We start from the raw sequence: 12,322 nt of genomic DNA, 5'->3' as shown, positions 1-12,322 counted from the left end.
GCTCTGCCCTCGGCGGTCTGCGTGTGTGTCCTCAGCTTGTGCTTTCTCCCACTGTCACCTGGCAGTGAGGAATGTCTGCTGGGAATGAGCCAGCCCTTGGCCCCTCCCCAGCACCCGGGGGAAGGGCCTGCCCCGGCTGCTTCCAGTTCTTGCTGTGGACCCCAGGCAGAGAGAGCCTGATGCTGGTGGAGACTCCCAGCTGGGCTGGGGTATGAGAGGGTCAGGCAAGGCCTCCCCTCAGAGGATGCTCTCCTTGTAGACCCCGTTGAGGCTGTGCGGACGGCTGCGCTCCAGCCGGCGGGCAGACAGGAGGCGACGCAGCGAGGAGGTGGAGCTCAGGTCCCCGCAGCTCTGCAAGTGAATCCCTTCCGGCAGCGTGTGCGCTGCTGCCTGCCACGGGCTCCGGGGCACCTGGCAAGCCACAGCAACAAGGGCAGGGGTGAGGACAGCAGGAACCTCGCCCCAAGGGCCCATCCAGGAGAAGCCCTGCCAGGCAGAACAGCCCCCAGCGAGTGCCGGGATGCAGAGTGGGGGCACCCCAAAGAGGAGCCCTGAGAGCCCAGGGAGCAGGCACCTTCCCCCCAGTCACCCCTGAGCAGATAGACACCAGAGCCAGGGATTGAGGCAAGGGGGCAGCTGGCCCTGGCGCGTGACAGTGTGAGCAGCCTGTGACTCAGCTAGGCAGCAAGCAGAGGTGGTGCTTGCTGTCCCGGCCAGGAAGGCAGAGTAGCCTCCGAACTCCCCGGAGCAGTTCCCAATGCACAAAGTCAAGAACAGCTTCAGGGAGCCAGGGAAGGATCAGAACTCTCCAGGACGAGTAAACAGTCTCCTGGCATCAGGCCTCGCACGGCGGCTTTAAGCTCCCAAAAGGGGCGAGCTGTGACCGAGCATCAGCCCAGGGACAGAGCTGCCCTGTGCTAGGAGGGGGAAGGTCAGTGTGTGACCAAGTGGGACTGTTCTTAATGTTTCCTCTGAATACTGTGTGGGTGCCTCAGTTTCCCCTTTGCATTTCTTGAGTCTCCAGTGTGCATAAATGGCCGACACTCTGTATCCTGGCAACAAATGGCCAGGGCCCTTCCCCCTTGCAAGGGGATAGCTAAAGGTGAACAAAGCTCGGGAAAGAGACAAAGGCCAGAAAGGAGGGGCTGGAGGGGGTTTCAGTTTGGAGCTGGCTGGGGACGGGAAGTGAGGGCAGACGGGGTTGTCTGGCTCGCTGGGCCCCAGAATGGACCTGGCTGAGGGATCCCGTTCTCTGGACCTACAAGCTCTGTTTTAGACCCTGTTCCTGTCATCTAATAAACCTCTGTTTTACTGGCTGGCTAAGAGTCACGTCTGACTGGGAAGTGGGGGTGCAGGACCCTCTGGCTTCCCCAGGACCCCACCTGGGTGGACTCGCTGTGGGAAGCGCATGGAGGGGCATATGCTGAATGCTCCAAGGTCAGACCCAGGAGGTGAAGCCGTGTGAGCTTCTTGCCCTGAAGACAGTCTGCTCTGGGGGGGGAGGAGGCTCCCCAGAGTCCTGCCTGGCTTTGTGGGGAGCAGTTCCAGAGCATCGCCCGGGGACTCCGTGACACAGTGCACTAAAATCTCAGCTCAGAGGCCAAGATCGTGACCTAAAAGCATGGAGCCTAATTGCAATCTGGGGAGATGGCTGCTGGAGGAGGAACGTCAGCACGGATGGCCCGGAAAGGAGAGTGCAGGGGAAGAGGGCTGGTGACATGTGGCAAAGGTATGCACTAGGCCAACAAGCTGCAATTACAGACCAGCCAAGCCCCAGAGTTCCTGGAGACTGTTACCCAATGCAGGCTGGGTCCTTCCAGAGCCTCCCGCACTGAGCAATGCAGGCAGCACCTCACCGACCTTCATTAACCTGGGAGCAGGGAAGGGTCATGGGCGCCTTTTTACAAGTGGGAAACAGAGGCCAAGATGGGACTGAGTCAGTGGCAGAGCCAGGAGCACTGTAGGACTCAGGAGTCCCCTGCTCCCAGACTGGCCCTGGACCACAGGGACACTGAGCTCCAGACTGCAGAGCCACATCCCGGCCCTACACATCTCACTGATGTGGGGCCCATCCCCTCTCCTAGCTGTAGCCGCCATTGCTTCCCCCTGGAGCCCAGGCGGGAACCGACAGAGAGAAACAGGGAGGCCTCGGATCCTCCAGCCAAGCAGAACAAGGGGCAAATGCTCCCGAAGCCCAGGGCACGCAGGAGCCCCCGCGAAGCCCTGCTCAGAGAAAAGGGAGCAGGGCCGGCTCTACCATTTTTTGCTGCCACAAGCAAAAAGAAAAAAAAAAGAAAAAAAAAGGCAGTTCAGACTGCCGAAGCGCAAAAATAAAATAAAAAGTCACCCGGACTGTGCCGCCCCAAGAACGGACGGAATGCCGCCCCTTAGCATGTGCCACCCCAGGCGGGTGCTTGCTCTGCTGGTGCCTGGAGCTGGCTCTGAAAGGGAGGGGCAGCAGAGAGCGCCAAGGCAATGGGCAGGTGTTTGCTGTGGCTATGGCAGCCCGAGGGCCAATGTGGCCTGGGGGAGAGCGTACAGAGGGTCACGTCCCTCTCATGAGCTCACTGTTGGGCACTCAGCCGGGCAAGCATAGAGAGGGGCTGGGATAATCAAGGTTTAATAGGCTGACTCTGCAGCAAGTGGCTCCAGGACGCCATCGCCCAGCAAGAAGGGACCTGGGAGCTCCCAGCCAGGCAGTCTCCCCAGGGAAGGGCAGGTGCAGGGGATGCCGAGCTAGACAGGACTGGGCCTGGAAATGCCTGTAGGGGACAATCCAGGCCTGGGCCCAGGGGGATGGGCAGCCCGGGGCCTGCCAGGGCTTCTCAGCTGCCCTGCGCGCAGAGCGTGGCCAATACGGAGCCCCTACCTGTTTGTGGCCCTGGGAGCTGTGCCCAGCCATCTCCACGCCAGACACCAGGCTGCGCTTGGATCTCTGCAGGAACCTGGCCACCAGTCCCCGGGTACCACGACAAACCTTCAGATCCCCCAGGGAGCGCGTTGCTGCCTTCGACAGCCGCTGTGTCACCTTCTTGGGCACTGGCAGCTTGTTCTTCCTGGCAGAGGCGGCCCGGAGGAGCGGGGGCGAGTCGCAGTGCGAGAGCCGGAACAGGCAGGCTTCAGAGCACAGTCCTGTACGGAGACTGGCCAGTGAGAACCGCGGCCACAGGGGAGCACAGGCCCCATGGTCCCCAGAGGCTGTGGCCAAGAGGCCTAGGGCTGCAATGCACTCTGTGGGGGTGAAGGGCCTTCCTGTTGAGCCAGCCTCCCCCAGCAGGGGATGCTCTAGGGAGCAGGGCAGGAGCGCTGGTTGTGGGGGAGCTCCAGGCTACTCTGCTCCCAGCCTCCCCCAGAAGGGGGCACTAAAGCACGCTGCCAGCCACTCCCAAGTAAAGGGGTCACTCATCAGCCCCCCAGTGATTTCCAGCCTATCCCCCAGGTCGCGTGTCGGACACTCATCCTAAACCGGACTCTGCCCTGACCTGTGTCTGCTGAAGAATTGGATGCATCATCCTCCAGCGCTTTGGTATAAAGCAGATCCCTCAAGTCGGCTGGAAGGAGAAAGAAAGCCAGTGGTAAATACTCAGGCTCTGCCCTCCTCCTGCTCCAGATCCCATCACATGACCATGCATCAGCCCATTGGCTGCACGCACCCATTCCCTCACACAAGCACTGTGCATGGGCATGCCATCGCACACACTCCAGCCCCTGCATGGGCCAGTGGCACCCACCCACTGCCAGGCGTGCACCAGTCCCCTGGCATGAGCTGCATATCAATCCGTGCACCAATTCCACTCTGCCTGCAAACCACACCCACCCAACCTATCAGTGACCACTGACCGGAACACCCCTTGGTCCATCCCCCACCCCCAAGTGCGTGAGTGAGAACAGACTGACACATGGGCACCCACGCCAGCCCTACTCCCCCCGGCAATTCCCACCTACCAGGATCACCGGCAACAGCAATGCCGGGGTCGCTGTGCGACCGCACGAGCGGCCGTTGGCTCAGGCCCCGGGCTGGGCCCAGCAGGCAGGACGTCTCACTGTTGCGTCGCTGACGGCCGCGGTGCCCGCAGTCTGGGTACAGGGAGCCGGTGGAACTGGTGCCCTGATGCCCTGGCAGCAAGGTCTTGCCCTTGAGTCGCACCTCAGGGAAGCAGGGCCCAGCGCAGCGAGCCAGCCCTTCCAGACGATTGCAGCTGTGGGTCACAGCCCCGCCTGGCTCCAGGAGCCCCTCGTAACTGGGACCAGGGGTGGAGCAGGAGTAAGAGCGCTCCCCCCGCACCCGGGGCTGGGGTATATCCTCGAAGGGGCCCTGAAGGCCCAGCGTGGGGCTGCGGGGATGGTGGCCGCATTGCACGCAGTCCACACTCAGGCAGTAGTCCGCACGGCTGCGCTGGATGGAGCGGAAGAGGATGTAGTCCACCGAGCGCATGGAGCCCTGCAGCTCCAGCAGGCAGGAGTCCTCCGAGGGGCTGCTGTCGCCGGGGATGTCGATGATCTCGGACATGACCAGGGAGCCGCTGTCCATGGACACTGCAAGGCACGCAGGCAGAGCGGGATGCGCAGGGCTCTCTGGGAGGGACTGGAGCACGTCCCCAGGGTACCTGCCTTGGGAGCGCCAAGCCCAGCCCTGTGGGGGACCAGCTCACAGGCACGGGACTCCCAGCTCCATCCCTACTGGGCACGTGCCACTGTCCTTCCACCAAGACCACAGGCACAGCGCACCCATACGGTGCTCACCAGGACTTTGCCCCCGCCTCTCCAGCCCCCAGCTCCCACCCAATCATGGGCAGACTTGGGCACAGGTTGCTCCCTCCCCCCCGGGCCCTGCCCCCAGCTGCTGCCCAAGGACCCTGTTACCTTCCCCACTGAGCACGATGGAGGGGACGTGGTCACAGGTGCAGCCGTGCGACGGATCCGTGAGCTGCGAATCAAACAGGGTGGCCTGCAGGGTGGGCACAACCACGTCACATCACAGAACCATACGCAGCCGTACCGGCAGGGAGATGCTGCGCACTAGATTCTCCCCCCAGCCCGTGCTCCTGCCCCCAACCCCCCAATGTCCCCTCCTGGGAGAGGTTGGCACTGGCGTACGGCTCCTCCATCCCCTCGCCCAACCCAGCTCTGGCTTCTCCCTCACCCTTCACTTTGTGGTTTGATCTGGGGCACCCTGAGCCTCTGGCGAGAGGACTGGGCCAGGCACCGCCTGCTCCTTGCCAGCCCCACCTCTCTGAACGACCGCCCAGCTCTGGGCCTGGCCAAGCCGAGAGCCCCTGGGCTCCTTACCTGGCTGACTGCCCGGAGTCCCATGACAGTCTCGTAGGATGGGGGGAAGTCGGTGGGGTAGAGAGGCACGGGGCTGTCCATGGAGCCGTTATAGGTGATGCTGTGGGTTCACATGGGAAAGGTGCATCAGCCACAATGGGGCGCCAAACCTCCCATGGATGCAGCCTAGTGGGGTCCAGGCTGAACCTGCCCGGAGGTACCCCTGGGTCCTCCCCAAGCCCTGCCCTGGCCTCCCCCTCCCTACCTCTGCCCCCAACCCCAGCTTGGCTCCACCCCTGCTCCCAACCACCTCAGGCTTCCCTGTCCTCCAGCCCCACCTCAGGCTCTCTCCTCACTGCCCTCCCCCACCCTGCCCTGTGCTCCTGCTGATCCTGTGTGTCCCTGGGGTCCCCCCACCCACAACTCAGCAATGGGCTTCCGCTCCCTGCCTCATAGCCCACCCCACTGCCCTCCCCTCCAGGGTGTCAGTACCTCTGGGCATCAGTCTCGGAGCTGCAGGTGTACTCCGGCGGATAGTATGGGGGCGGCGGCACTGGGGGCACAAACTCCTCGAAGTCCATCATGTTCTGCAGGAAGGGGTCTGGGGGCGACGTGCACTCCAGGGTCACCGAACTGGAGCGCTGTGGGGCCAGCTGCAGGGAGAGGGGAGTGAGAGGGGAGCCTGCCAGCGCCTCGGAACAGGTGCCTAGGTGGGGGACAGTACACATCCCCTTCCCCTGCTGTTGGCCCTACTCACCCAGAGAGGTGTCGGGGGAGCAGCTCCAGTGCCCCCTACTCCCAGTCCCTGCACATTGCACCACTGCAAATGCCAAGGAGCTGCTGCTTGTGTCCCTGCGGACAGGCAGGACACACACACACACCCCCCCAGGGTGCAAAGAGATTTGAGGGCAGGATCCAGTCCCTGCCGGGTTCTCTCCAGCATCCCCAGGGCCTGACCCTCCAACCCCGAGCTCCTGGATTCCTGTGGAGCGGGAATTCTCTGGGAGAGGAGCCACAGGCCAGGCCAGGACTCACCACATGGATAATGTCCAGGGAGAAGATCTGGATGCAGCACATGACAGCTGAGAGCGTGCAGACAATGGTGGAGAAGATGGTCAGGCCACAAACACTGAATAGAAGATCCTGGGATGGAGGGGAGATGGGAATGAGCCCGAGAGATGCTGCTCGGAGTGTGCGCAGGCTCTGTGCAGAGAGCATAGAGAGAACCTCTCTCCCCCTCCCAAGACACCAAGCTGCCCCCCAATGCAGAAAGCATAGAAAGGACCCCTCCAGATACAAGCCACCCAGAGAACAGCCCCACCACAGACACCAGCACCCTCCACCCCAGTGGAGAGAGCCCCGATCAGGCTCCAAAGCCCCCCGTCTCCCGCACAGAGAACCCCTGCAGACTGCAAGCCTCCCCACCTGCCCCGTGCAGCCTGCCCAGTTACCTTCAGAGCCATGCGGACGCTCCGGCAGTCAGGGTTGGGGAACATGGTCAGTGTCTCGCCCTGCCTGCTGCAGGCGGGGCCTATGGATGAATACTCAGAGCGGGCCTGGCAGCAGACACAGGAGTCCTTCTCCTGGAGGGAGGAGAGACCCAGAGTGAGATGGGTTGCCAATTTTGGTTGGATGTATTACTGGAGGTTTCGTCACATGGCATAATCTTTCATTCCTGGAGGCTCCAGGACAATTCTGGAGGGTTGGCAACCCTAAGAGTAAGGAATGGCCGAGTCCCCAGGGCCAGACACAAGGAATCCTGCCACTGCACCATCTGCCCAGCCAGCAGGTCCCTTCAACAAGAACCAGCCCCAAGAACTGTCCCAGCCTAGCCCCCCTTCGTGCAGCTGGGATATGGCCCCTCCCTCCCATGGACCCATTGCCCTGCCCCAGGCCCAAGGCTAAGCCCACTCCGCTCAGCCACAGGCATCGATCTGCAGCCTCCCCCAGGTGTGCCCACTTCCCAAAGGGGCTGTCCCTCGAAGGGCTGGACTGGGTCAGGCCTTACCCTAGTGCAGGCCTCCAAGGACTTCACCAGCTGAGCGTTCTGGCAGGAGAGGATGGAGCCGGCGAGGCTCAGCATGACGCCCAGCACGGAGAGCAGCGTGAAGAAGGTGATCTGCAGCCAGGACAAACAGAGGTCATGAGCTGGGCAGGCATGTCAGGGGAGTGAGAGGCAACAGGCCAGCATGCATGTTAGAAGACAGCACACGTGATACACGCATGCGTGCGCAGGGGATTGCCTTTTCGCTCTGCCCTCCCCGTCCTGGTGCAGGGCAGAGGAGAAGCAGGTGACCGTGGTGCCCCAAGACAGAAGCTGGGTGAGGGGCCAGGCCCAGCCCTGGCCTGGGTCTGTGAGGACACCCACAGCCCACACGCAGAAGACACCTACCACCAGGGTGAAGGGCCGTTTCCAGGAGACGATGCCGACGAGCCCAGACAGCGCCAGCTGCGGGGACAGAAGAACAGGAATTACAGTGGGAAGGATAGAGGAGGGGCAGGAGGCCTGAGACCCCCACAGGCCACAAACCCTCCTCCGAGCCCTGCAGCCCCCAAAGCTGGTCCCAGAGGGATTGGGGCCAAGGCCTAGCCTCGGGAGCGGGGCCCATCCCGGGTGGCGGCAGCAAGGCCGGCCAACAGGCAGGAGCCAGAGGCCAAGGGAGCGGAGAGCTTGAGGAAAGTGCTGATTCAGGGCACTCTGGAGAGCCCAGGGCCTGCAGGCAGCTCTGAGCTGGACAGCAGGACCATGGCCAGGCATCCCCAGCAGAGGTCTGTGCTGCTGGAGCAGGCAGGAGGGGTGGGTCCAAGGTGAGCTGGGAGAAGGGGCATCAAGTGTCTGGAACACAGGGGAGGGATCCAGGAGCTGCCAAGGGCCTCTCCCAGCTCCTATAGGCCTGCAGCCCCATTGGTAAACCAGGGACCATCCTGAACCCCTGGGGTTGTAAGGGGGCATTAAGGGCTGTGGCACACCCTCTCCCTGGGCGAGGGAGGGCTAGGGCTGATGGCCCAGGAAATGGGGAAGTAGGAGTAGCTCCATGAGGGCAGCGAGCTGGCCTGGAAGAAGTACAACGGGAAGCCAGTTCAGGGGGATTTCGAGGGGTGGGGGAGAATGCATTGCTGAGAATTATTTTGGAAACTCTCCTAGCCAACAAAAGCTAGAGGGGAGGAGTCGTGTCCCCCCCGACACTCTCCCCCAGCCACACAGCAGCTGGCTCCCACCTGACTCCCCAACCAGCCCCCGGAAAGGCCAGCAGCACACACAATTGGCCACCCAAGGCCTGGGCCAGCACCTTTGAGCTGCTTGGGGACTCCCCAGATTCCCTGGAGATGGCAGCTCCTTGTCTGTGAGAACCAGGAGACTCACCAAGAAGCCGGCCCAGGAGGGGCAGGAGTGCCGGACCTTGGTGGAAGGCGTGATGGTAGCTGCCACAAGGCTGAAGGTGATGACGAGGATGCCCAGGATGACCTGAATGAAACCGAGCACCAGCAGGATCTGCAGCCAGGTCCTCTGCACTCGGAGATGGGTGAGGCTGCGGGAGGAGCGGCCAGTCAGGGAATGGCTGGAGTCGCTGGGAGATGGCATGACTCGTTTCCAGATCAGGAAAAGATGGAGTTCTGGCCCAGGTAGTGCGTGGGAAGCCTGGTGCAGTTAACGGAACTGATGCCAAAGGGAGCAACAGTCAGGACGTGGGGCTGGCTGGCCTGCCCAGAAAAGCAGCCAGGACCAGACCAAGTGACGCTTCCTTTTCTGGCTGATATCTGTGCAGTTTTTGTTCTGTTCTCTCTGTCCCTACTGCTCTGAGCTGGCCACGTGCTGCCCCATCCACCTGGGGCTGGGAGTGGGGATTGTGGATCAAGCGGGATTAGGGACCCTGCTTTCTGACTTTGGGGTTCGCTGTACCAGCCTCAAGCGCTTTGGCAAAGCCAGTCTGGATCCAACTCTTCTCAGTCACAGAACAAGCTGCCCTGGGATCCTTCTGTCTCAGCATCCTGCCCTGCGGGGAACATCCGGCTCAATACTCCTAACCTGACACAGAACATCTTCCCAGGAGCTGGGTGTCCTACTGTTTTCTGCCATCCCTGAAAGCAGCTCCAAGGACTGCATGGAGCTGAGGCTGGAGGCACCAGGGTCAGATCTGCAGGTGAATGTTTTGCTCCATAAAGACACTGAGACGTGATGGGAGCTGCCCTCTCTAGGCCAGGCCTCTGAAACCAGAGGGGACACTGGAAAAGGGGAACAGACAGGCTCGATGGGATAGACATGTCTCATCCACCTTCCCAATTGGGTTTAGGAGCATCCTCAAATCCAGCTCTCTCTCCAGGGAGTTTGGAGTGAGGGTCACAGACCAGCTGGGGAGCACTGGGTGAGGAAAGAGCAGTTCGCCTCTCTCCCAGTGAGGGGTTCTCAGGCAGCATTCACACGCTCCCAGCTCCAGAGACTTTCCCCAGCTTCTGCTACCTAGAACAAGCTAAAAATGGACCAGCTCCATGCTCACCAGGCAGCCTTGCTTAGCAGGGACTTGCCCTGCTACCATCCCCACTCCCTCAGGCCTAGGGACTGAGCTGGGTTCACTTGACTTGAATGCTGGGATGGGGTTTCAATCCCCAAACACCCTTATGTTGACACCTCTGCAGCAGCCAAACAAAAGGTGGGGGAGGAGGGGATGCCCGGCAAGCAGGAATCCTGCCATGCAGAGCTGAGCATGGAGTCAATTAAATGTTATCCATAAAAGTGTGGGGTGCAGCTGAGTGTGGGGTTCGAGACTCCTGCACCCAGCAGCTGCTGGCTACTGCCAGCCACACGTTGCTCCTAGTCCCGGGTGGTTTGCAGGGAGGGACAGGCCACTTCCCCCATGGCGATTCCCCTATTAACCCATCTCCGGCGTCAGGCAGACAAAACTCCTAGAAGATTAGTGAACAGACAGAATCCACCCAAAGTCCACGGAGGAGCTTGTTCCGAAGAGGGAGGGAGCAGCAGTCGGGGTACGGACCAGTCCAGGTGCTGGGGCCCGGTGCTGGCAGCAGAATGGGGGGACGGCTCTGCACTGCAGCCTTTGCCCAGGGCAGCTCCAAGGCAGGCCCCCGAGAAGCGAGCCCTGAGCGGCCCCCGAAGCTGCAGTGACGCGAGGGCTCTAGCGCTGGGGTCCCGGTCTCTGCGACGCCAGTCGGGGCTGGTGCAGGGGGCGCGGGGCTCCCGCTCTCCCCAGCCGGGCCCCAGGGAAGTTGCAAGGCTGCAGGGAGCGGAGGGGGCTGGAACCCGCTTCTGCGCCTCGCCCCGAGCTGCAGCAGGAGCCGGCCGAGGGAGGAGTCGGGGAGTCTCCGCCGCAGGGCAGCTCCGGCGCTGCCTCCGACTTGCATCTCTCCGGGCTGCTCAGCCTGGTGCTGATGCTGCGGGGAGGGGCGGGGCGAGGGGACACGCCCCTTCGCGCTGCACCTTGGGAGTTGTAGTCTCGGGGAGGGCGGGGCCGGGAGCGCCAGCGGCGCCCAGATGTGAGCCACATGACCCGGCTGGGGCCCAGCTCAGGCTAGGGAGCGACCACGTGAGCATCAGGCTGCCCTGGCCAATGAGAGCGCCGCCAGGCTGGGAGGGGGGCCCCGCTCCAGCTGTGCCCAGCACCTACCCCCGGGCTGGGAGGGGGACCCGCACCAGCTGTGCCCACTCCTCTCCTCCCCCCAGGCTGAGCCCACGGAGACTCAGCTTGCCCCCTCCCCGCAGCTGGAGCTGCCCCGACAAGTGGAAGAACCGCTGCAGCTGGGCTCTCAGGGAGAAGGAGACAGATGCTAGGGATGGTGAGTGAATTTCAGGCTGATGGGGGCTGGGTCGACAGGGAAAGGAAGGAGCTGTGAGAGCATCTGCTGCTTTTGCCATTAAACCCTCCCTCCCCCGCTTGCAGCCATAACCCCAGCAGCTCCCCTGGGCCTCCCGGCCTAATGGAAATGCTTTCCCAGCTCCTACCCCGCCGAGCAATACACCCAGCACTTAGGGGCAGCAGGGGCACACCATGGCCAGGAAGCCTGTTCAAACAATGCACTGCCCCCGAGCCTGCAGGTGCTCTCCCCCAGCGAGGGTAACAAGGAAGAGTGCAGCAGAGGGAGATAGGGTCCCCCTTCCCAGTGCACCCTCCTCCCAGAGTGGGTCCAGGATAGGGCTTCCAGGGCACCCCTCACCACCAGTCACCCCCTGCCCCTAGCCTGTAGGTTCCACCCCCTTCCCCCCTCTCTACCCAGGGGATACTCTCAGGTGACTCCCCAGCTAGCTGATGCCCTGCTCCCGGCAGAGGATGATGGACATGCAGCCAACACACAGCCCTGGAGAACAAGGAGTTAAACTTTATTATTTTAAATAAAATCAAAGCTGACTTTGCATTTGGCACAGGAAAAAAAAATTCACCAAAGCTCTGGGGCAGGTGAATTGTGACCTGTAGTGTGGAAAGTCTCCATGCCAGCAGTCACCCTCAGCCTCGTACACCCCCTGACAGCACAGGTCCCTAGGCACCCAGCCCCACCACTCCAGAGACAGAAGGGAGGCAAAAGGAAACATATCCCTGCCCTTCCTACAGCTGCCAGCGGCTGAGTTACAACTCCAGGGAAACCAGGGAGTGCTGAGGTCAGGCTGCTGCACTGCAGGGAATCACAAATGTAGTGCTGGAAGGCACCACTTGAGGGCAAGTCCCATCCATCTCCCCCTTCCCCTGAGGCAGGGTCACGTAAACCTAGATCCCCTGACAGGCGTTTGTTCAACCTGTTCTTAAAAAACTCCAGTGATAGGGATTCCCCAACCTCAACCACCCTTCCAGTTTGATTAAACACTAACCATATTTCCCTAAGTCTCCCCGGCTGCAGATTAAGTTCATTGCTTCTGCCATAATGGCCACCCCCAGCCAAGGCAAGATTTCAAACCAACAGTGCAACCTATTCTGCACCCAGCCCCCACCCTTCAGTCCTGGACTCACCCCCTCCCCCTGAGGGAAAGGGGCCAATGCCTCCATCTTGGAGCCAGGGAGAGCCTTGCTTGCTGCCCCAGCACACTGGCAGGATGGGAGGGGGGTGGCCA

The 12,322-nt window shown here is 61.8% G+C and overlaps 1 protein-coding gene across 1 annotated transcript; it reads right to left on the bottom strand.

Moving 5' to 3' along the window:
• Positions 1-237: 237 nt before the first annotated feature.
• Positions 238-8,874, bottom strand: ENTREP3 (endosomal transmembrane epsin interactor 3). The gene is made up of 12 exons (XM_065420311.1): positions 8,633-8,874; positions 7,661-7,717; positions 7,277-7,387; positions 6,720-6,851; positions 6,304-6,411; positions 5,761-5,921; positions 5,290-5,389; positions 4,864-4,948; positions 3,946-4,536; positions 3,483-3,551; positions 2,870-3,132; positions 238-411 (listed from the first exon to the last, which is right to left on the bottom strand). Exons 1-12 carry the CDS (start codon positions 8,849-8,851, stop codon positions 238-240), a joined length of 2,070 nt encoding a protein of 689 aa, XP_065276383.1. The 5' UTR covers positions 8,852-8,874.
• Between the last annotated feature and the right edge of the window lie 3,448 nt (positions 8,875-12,322).

Source organism: Emys orbicularis, chromosome 20, assembly GCF_028017835.1.
Source record: "Emys orbicularis isolate rEmyOrb1 chromosome 20, rEmyOrb1.hap1, whole genome shotgun sequence".
Taxonomy (NCBI): Eukaryota; Metazoa; Chordata; order Testudines; family Emydidae; genus Emys; species Emys orbicularis.
Note: the sequence above shows the minus strand (reverse complement) of the source record. Positions and strands in the feature narration are given on the sequence as shown.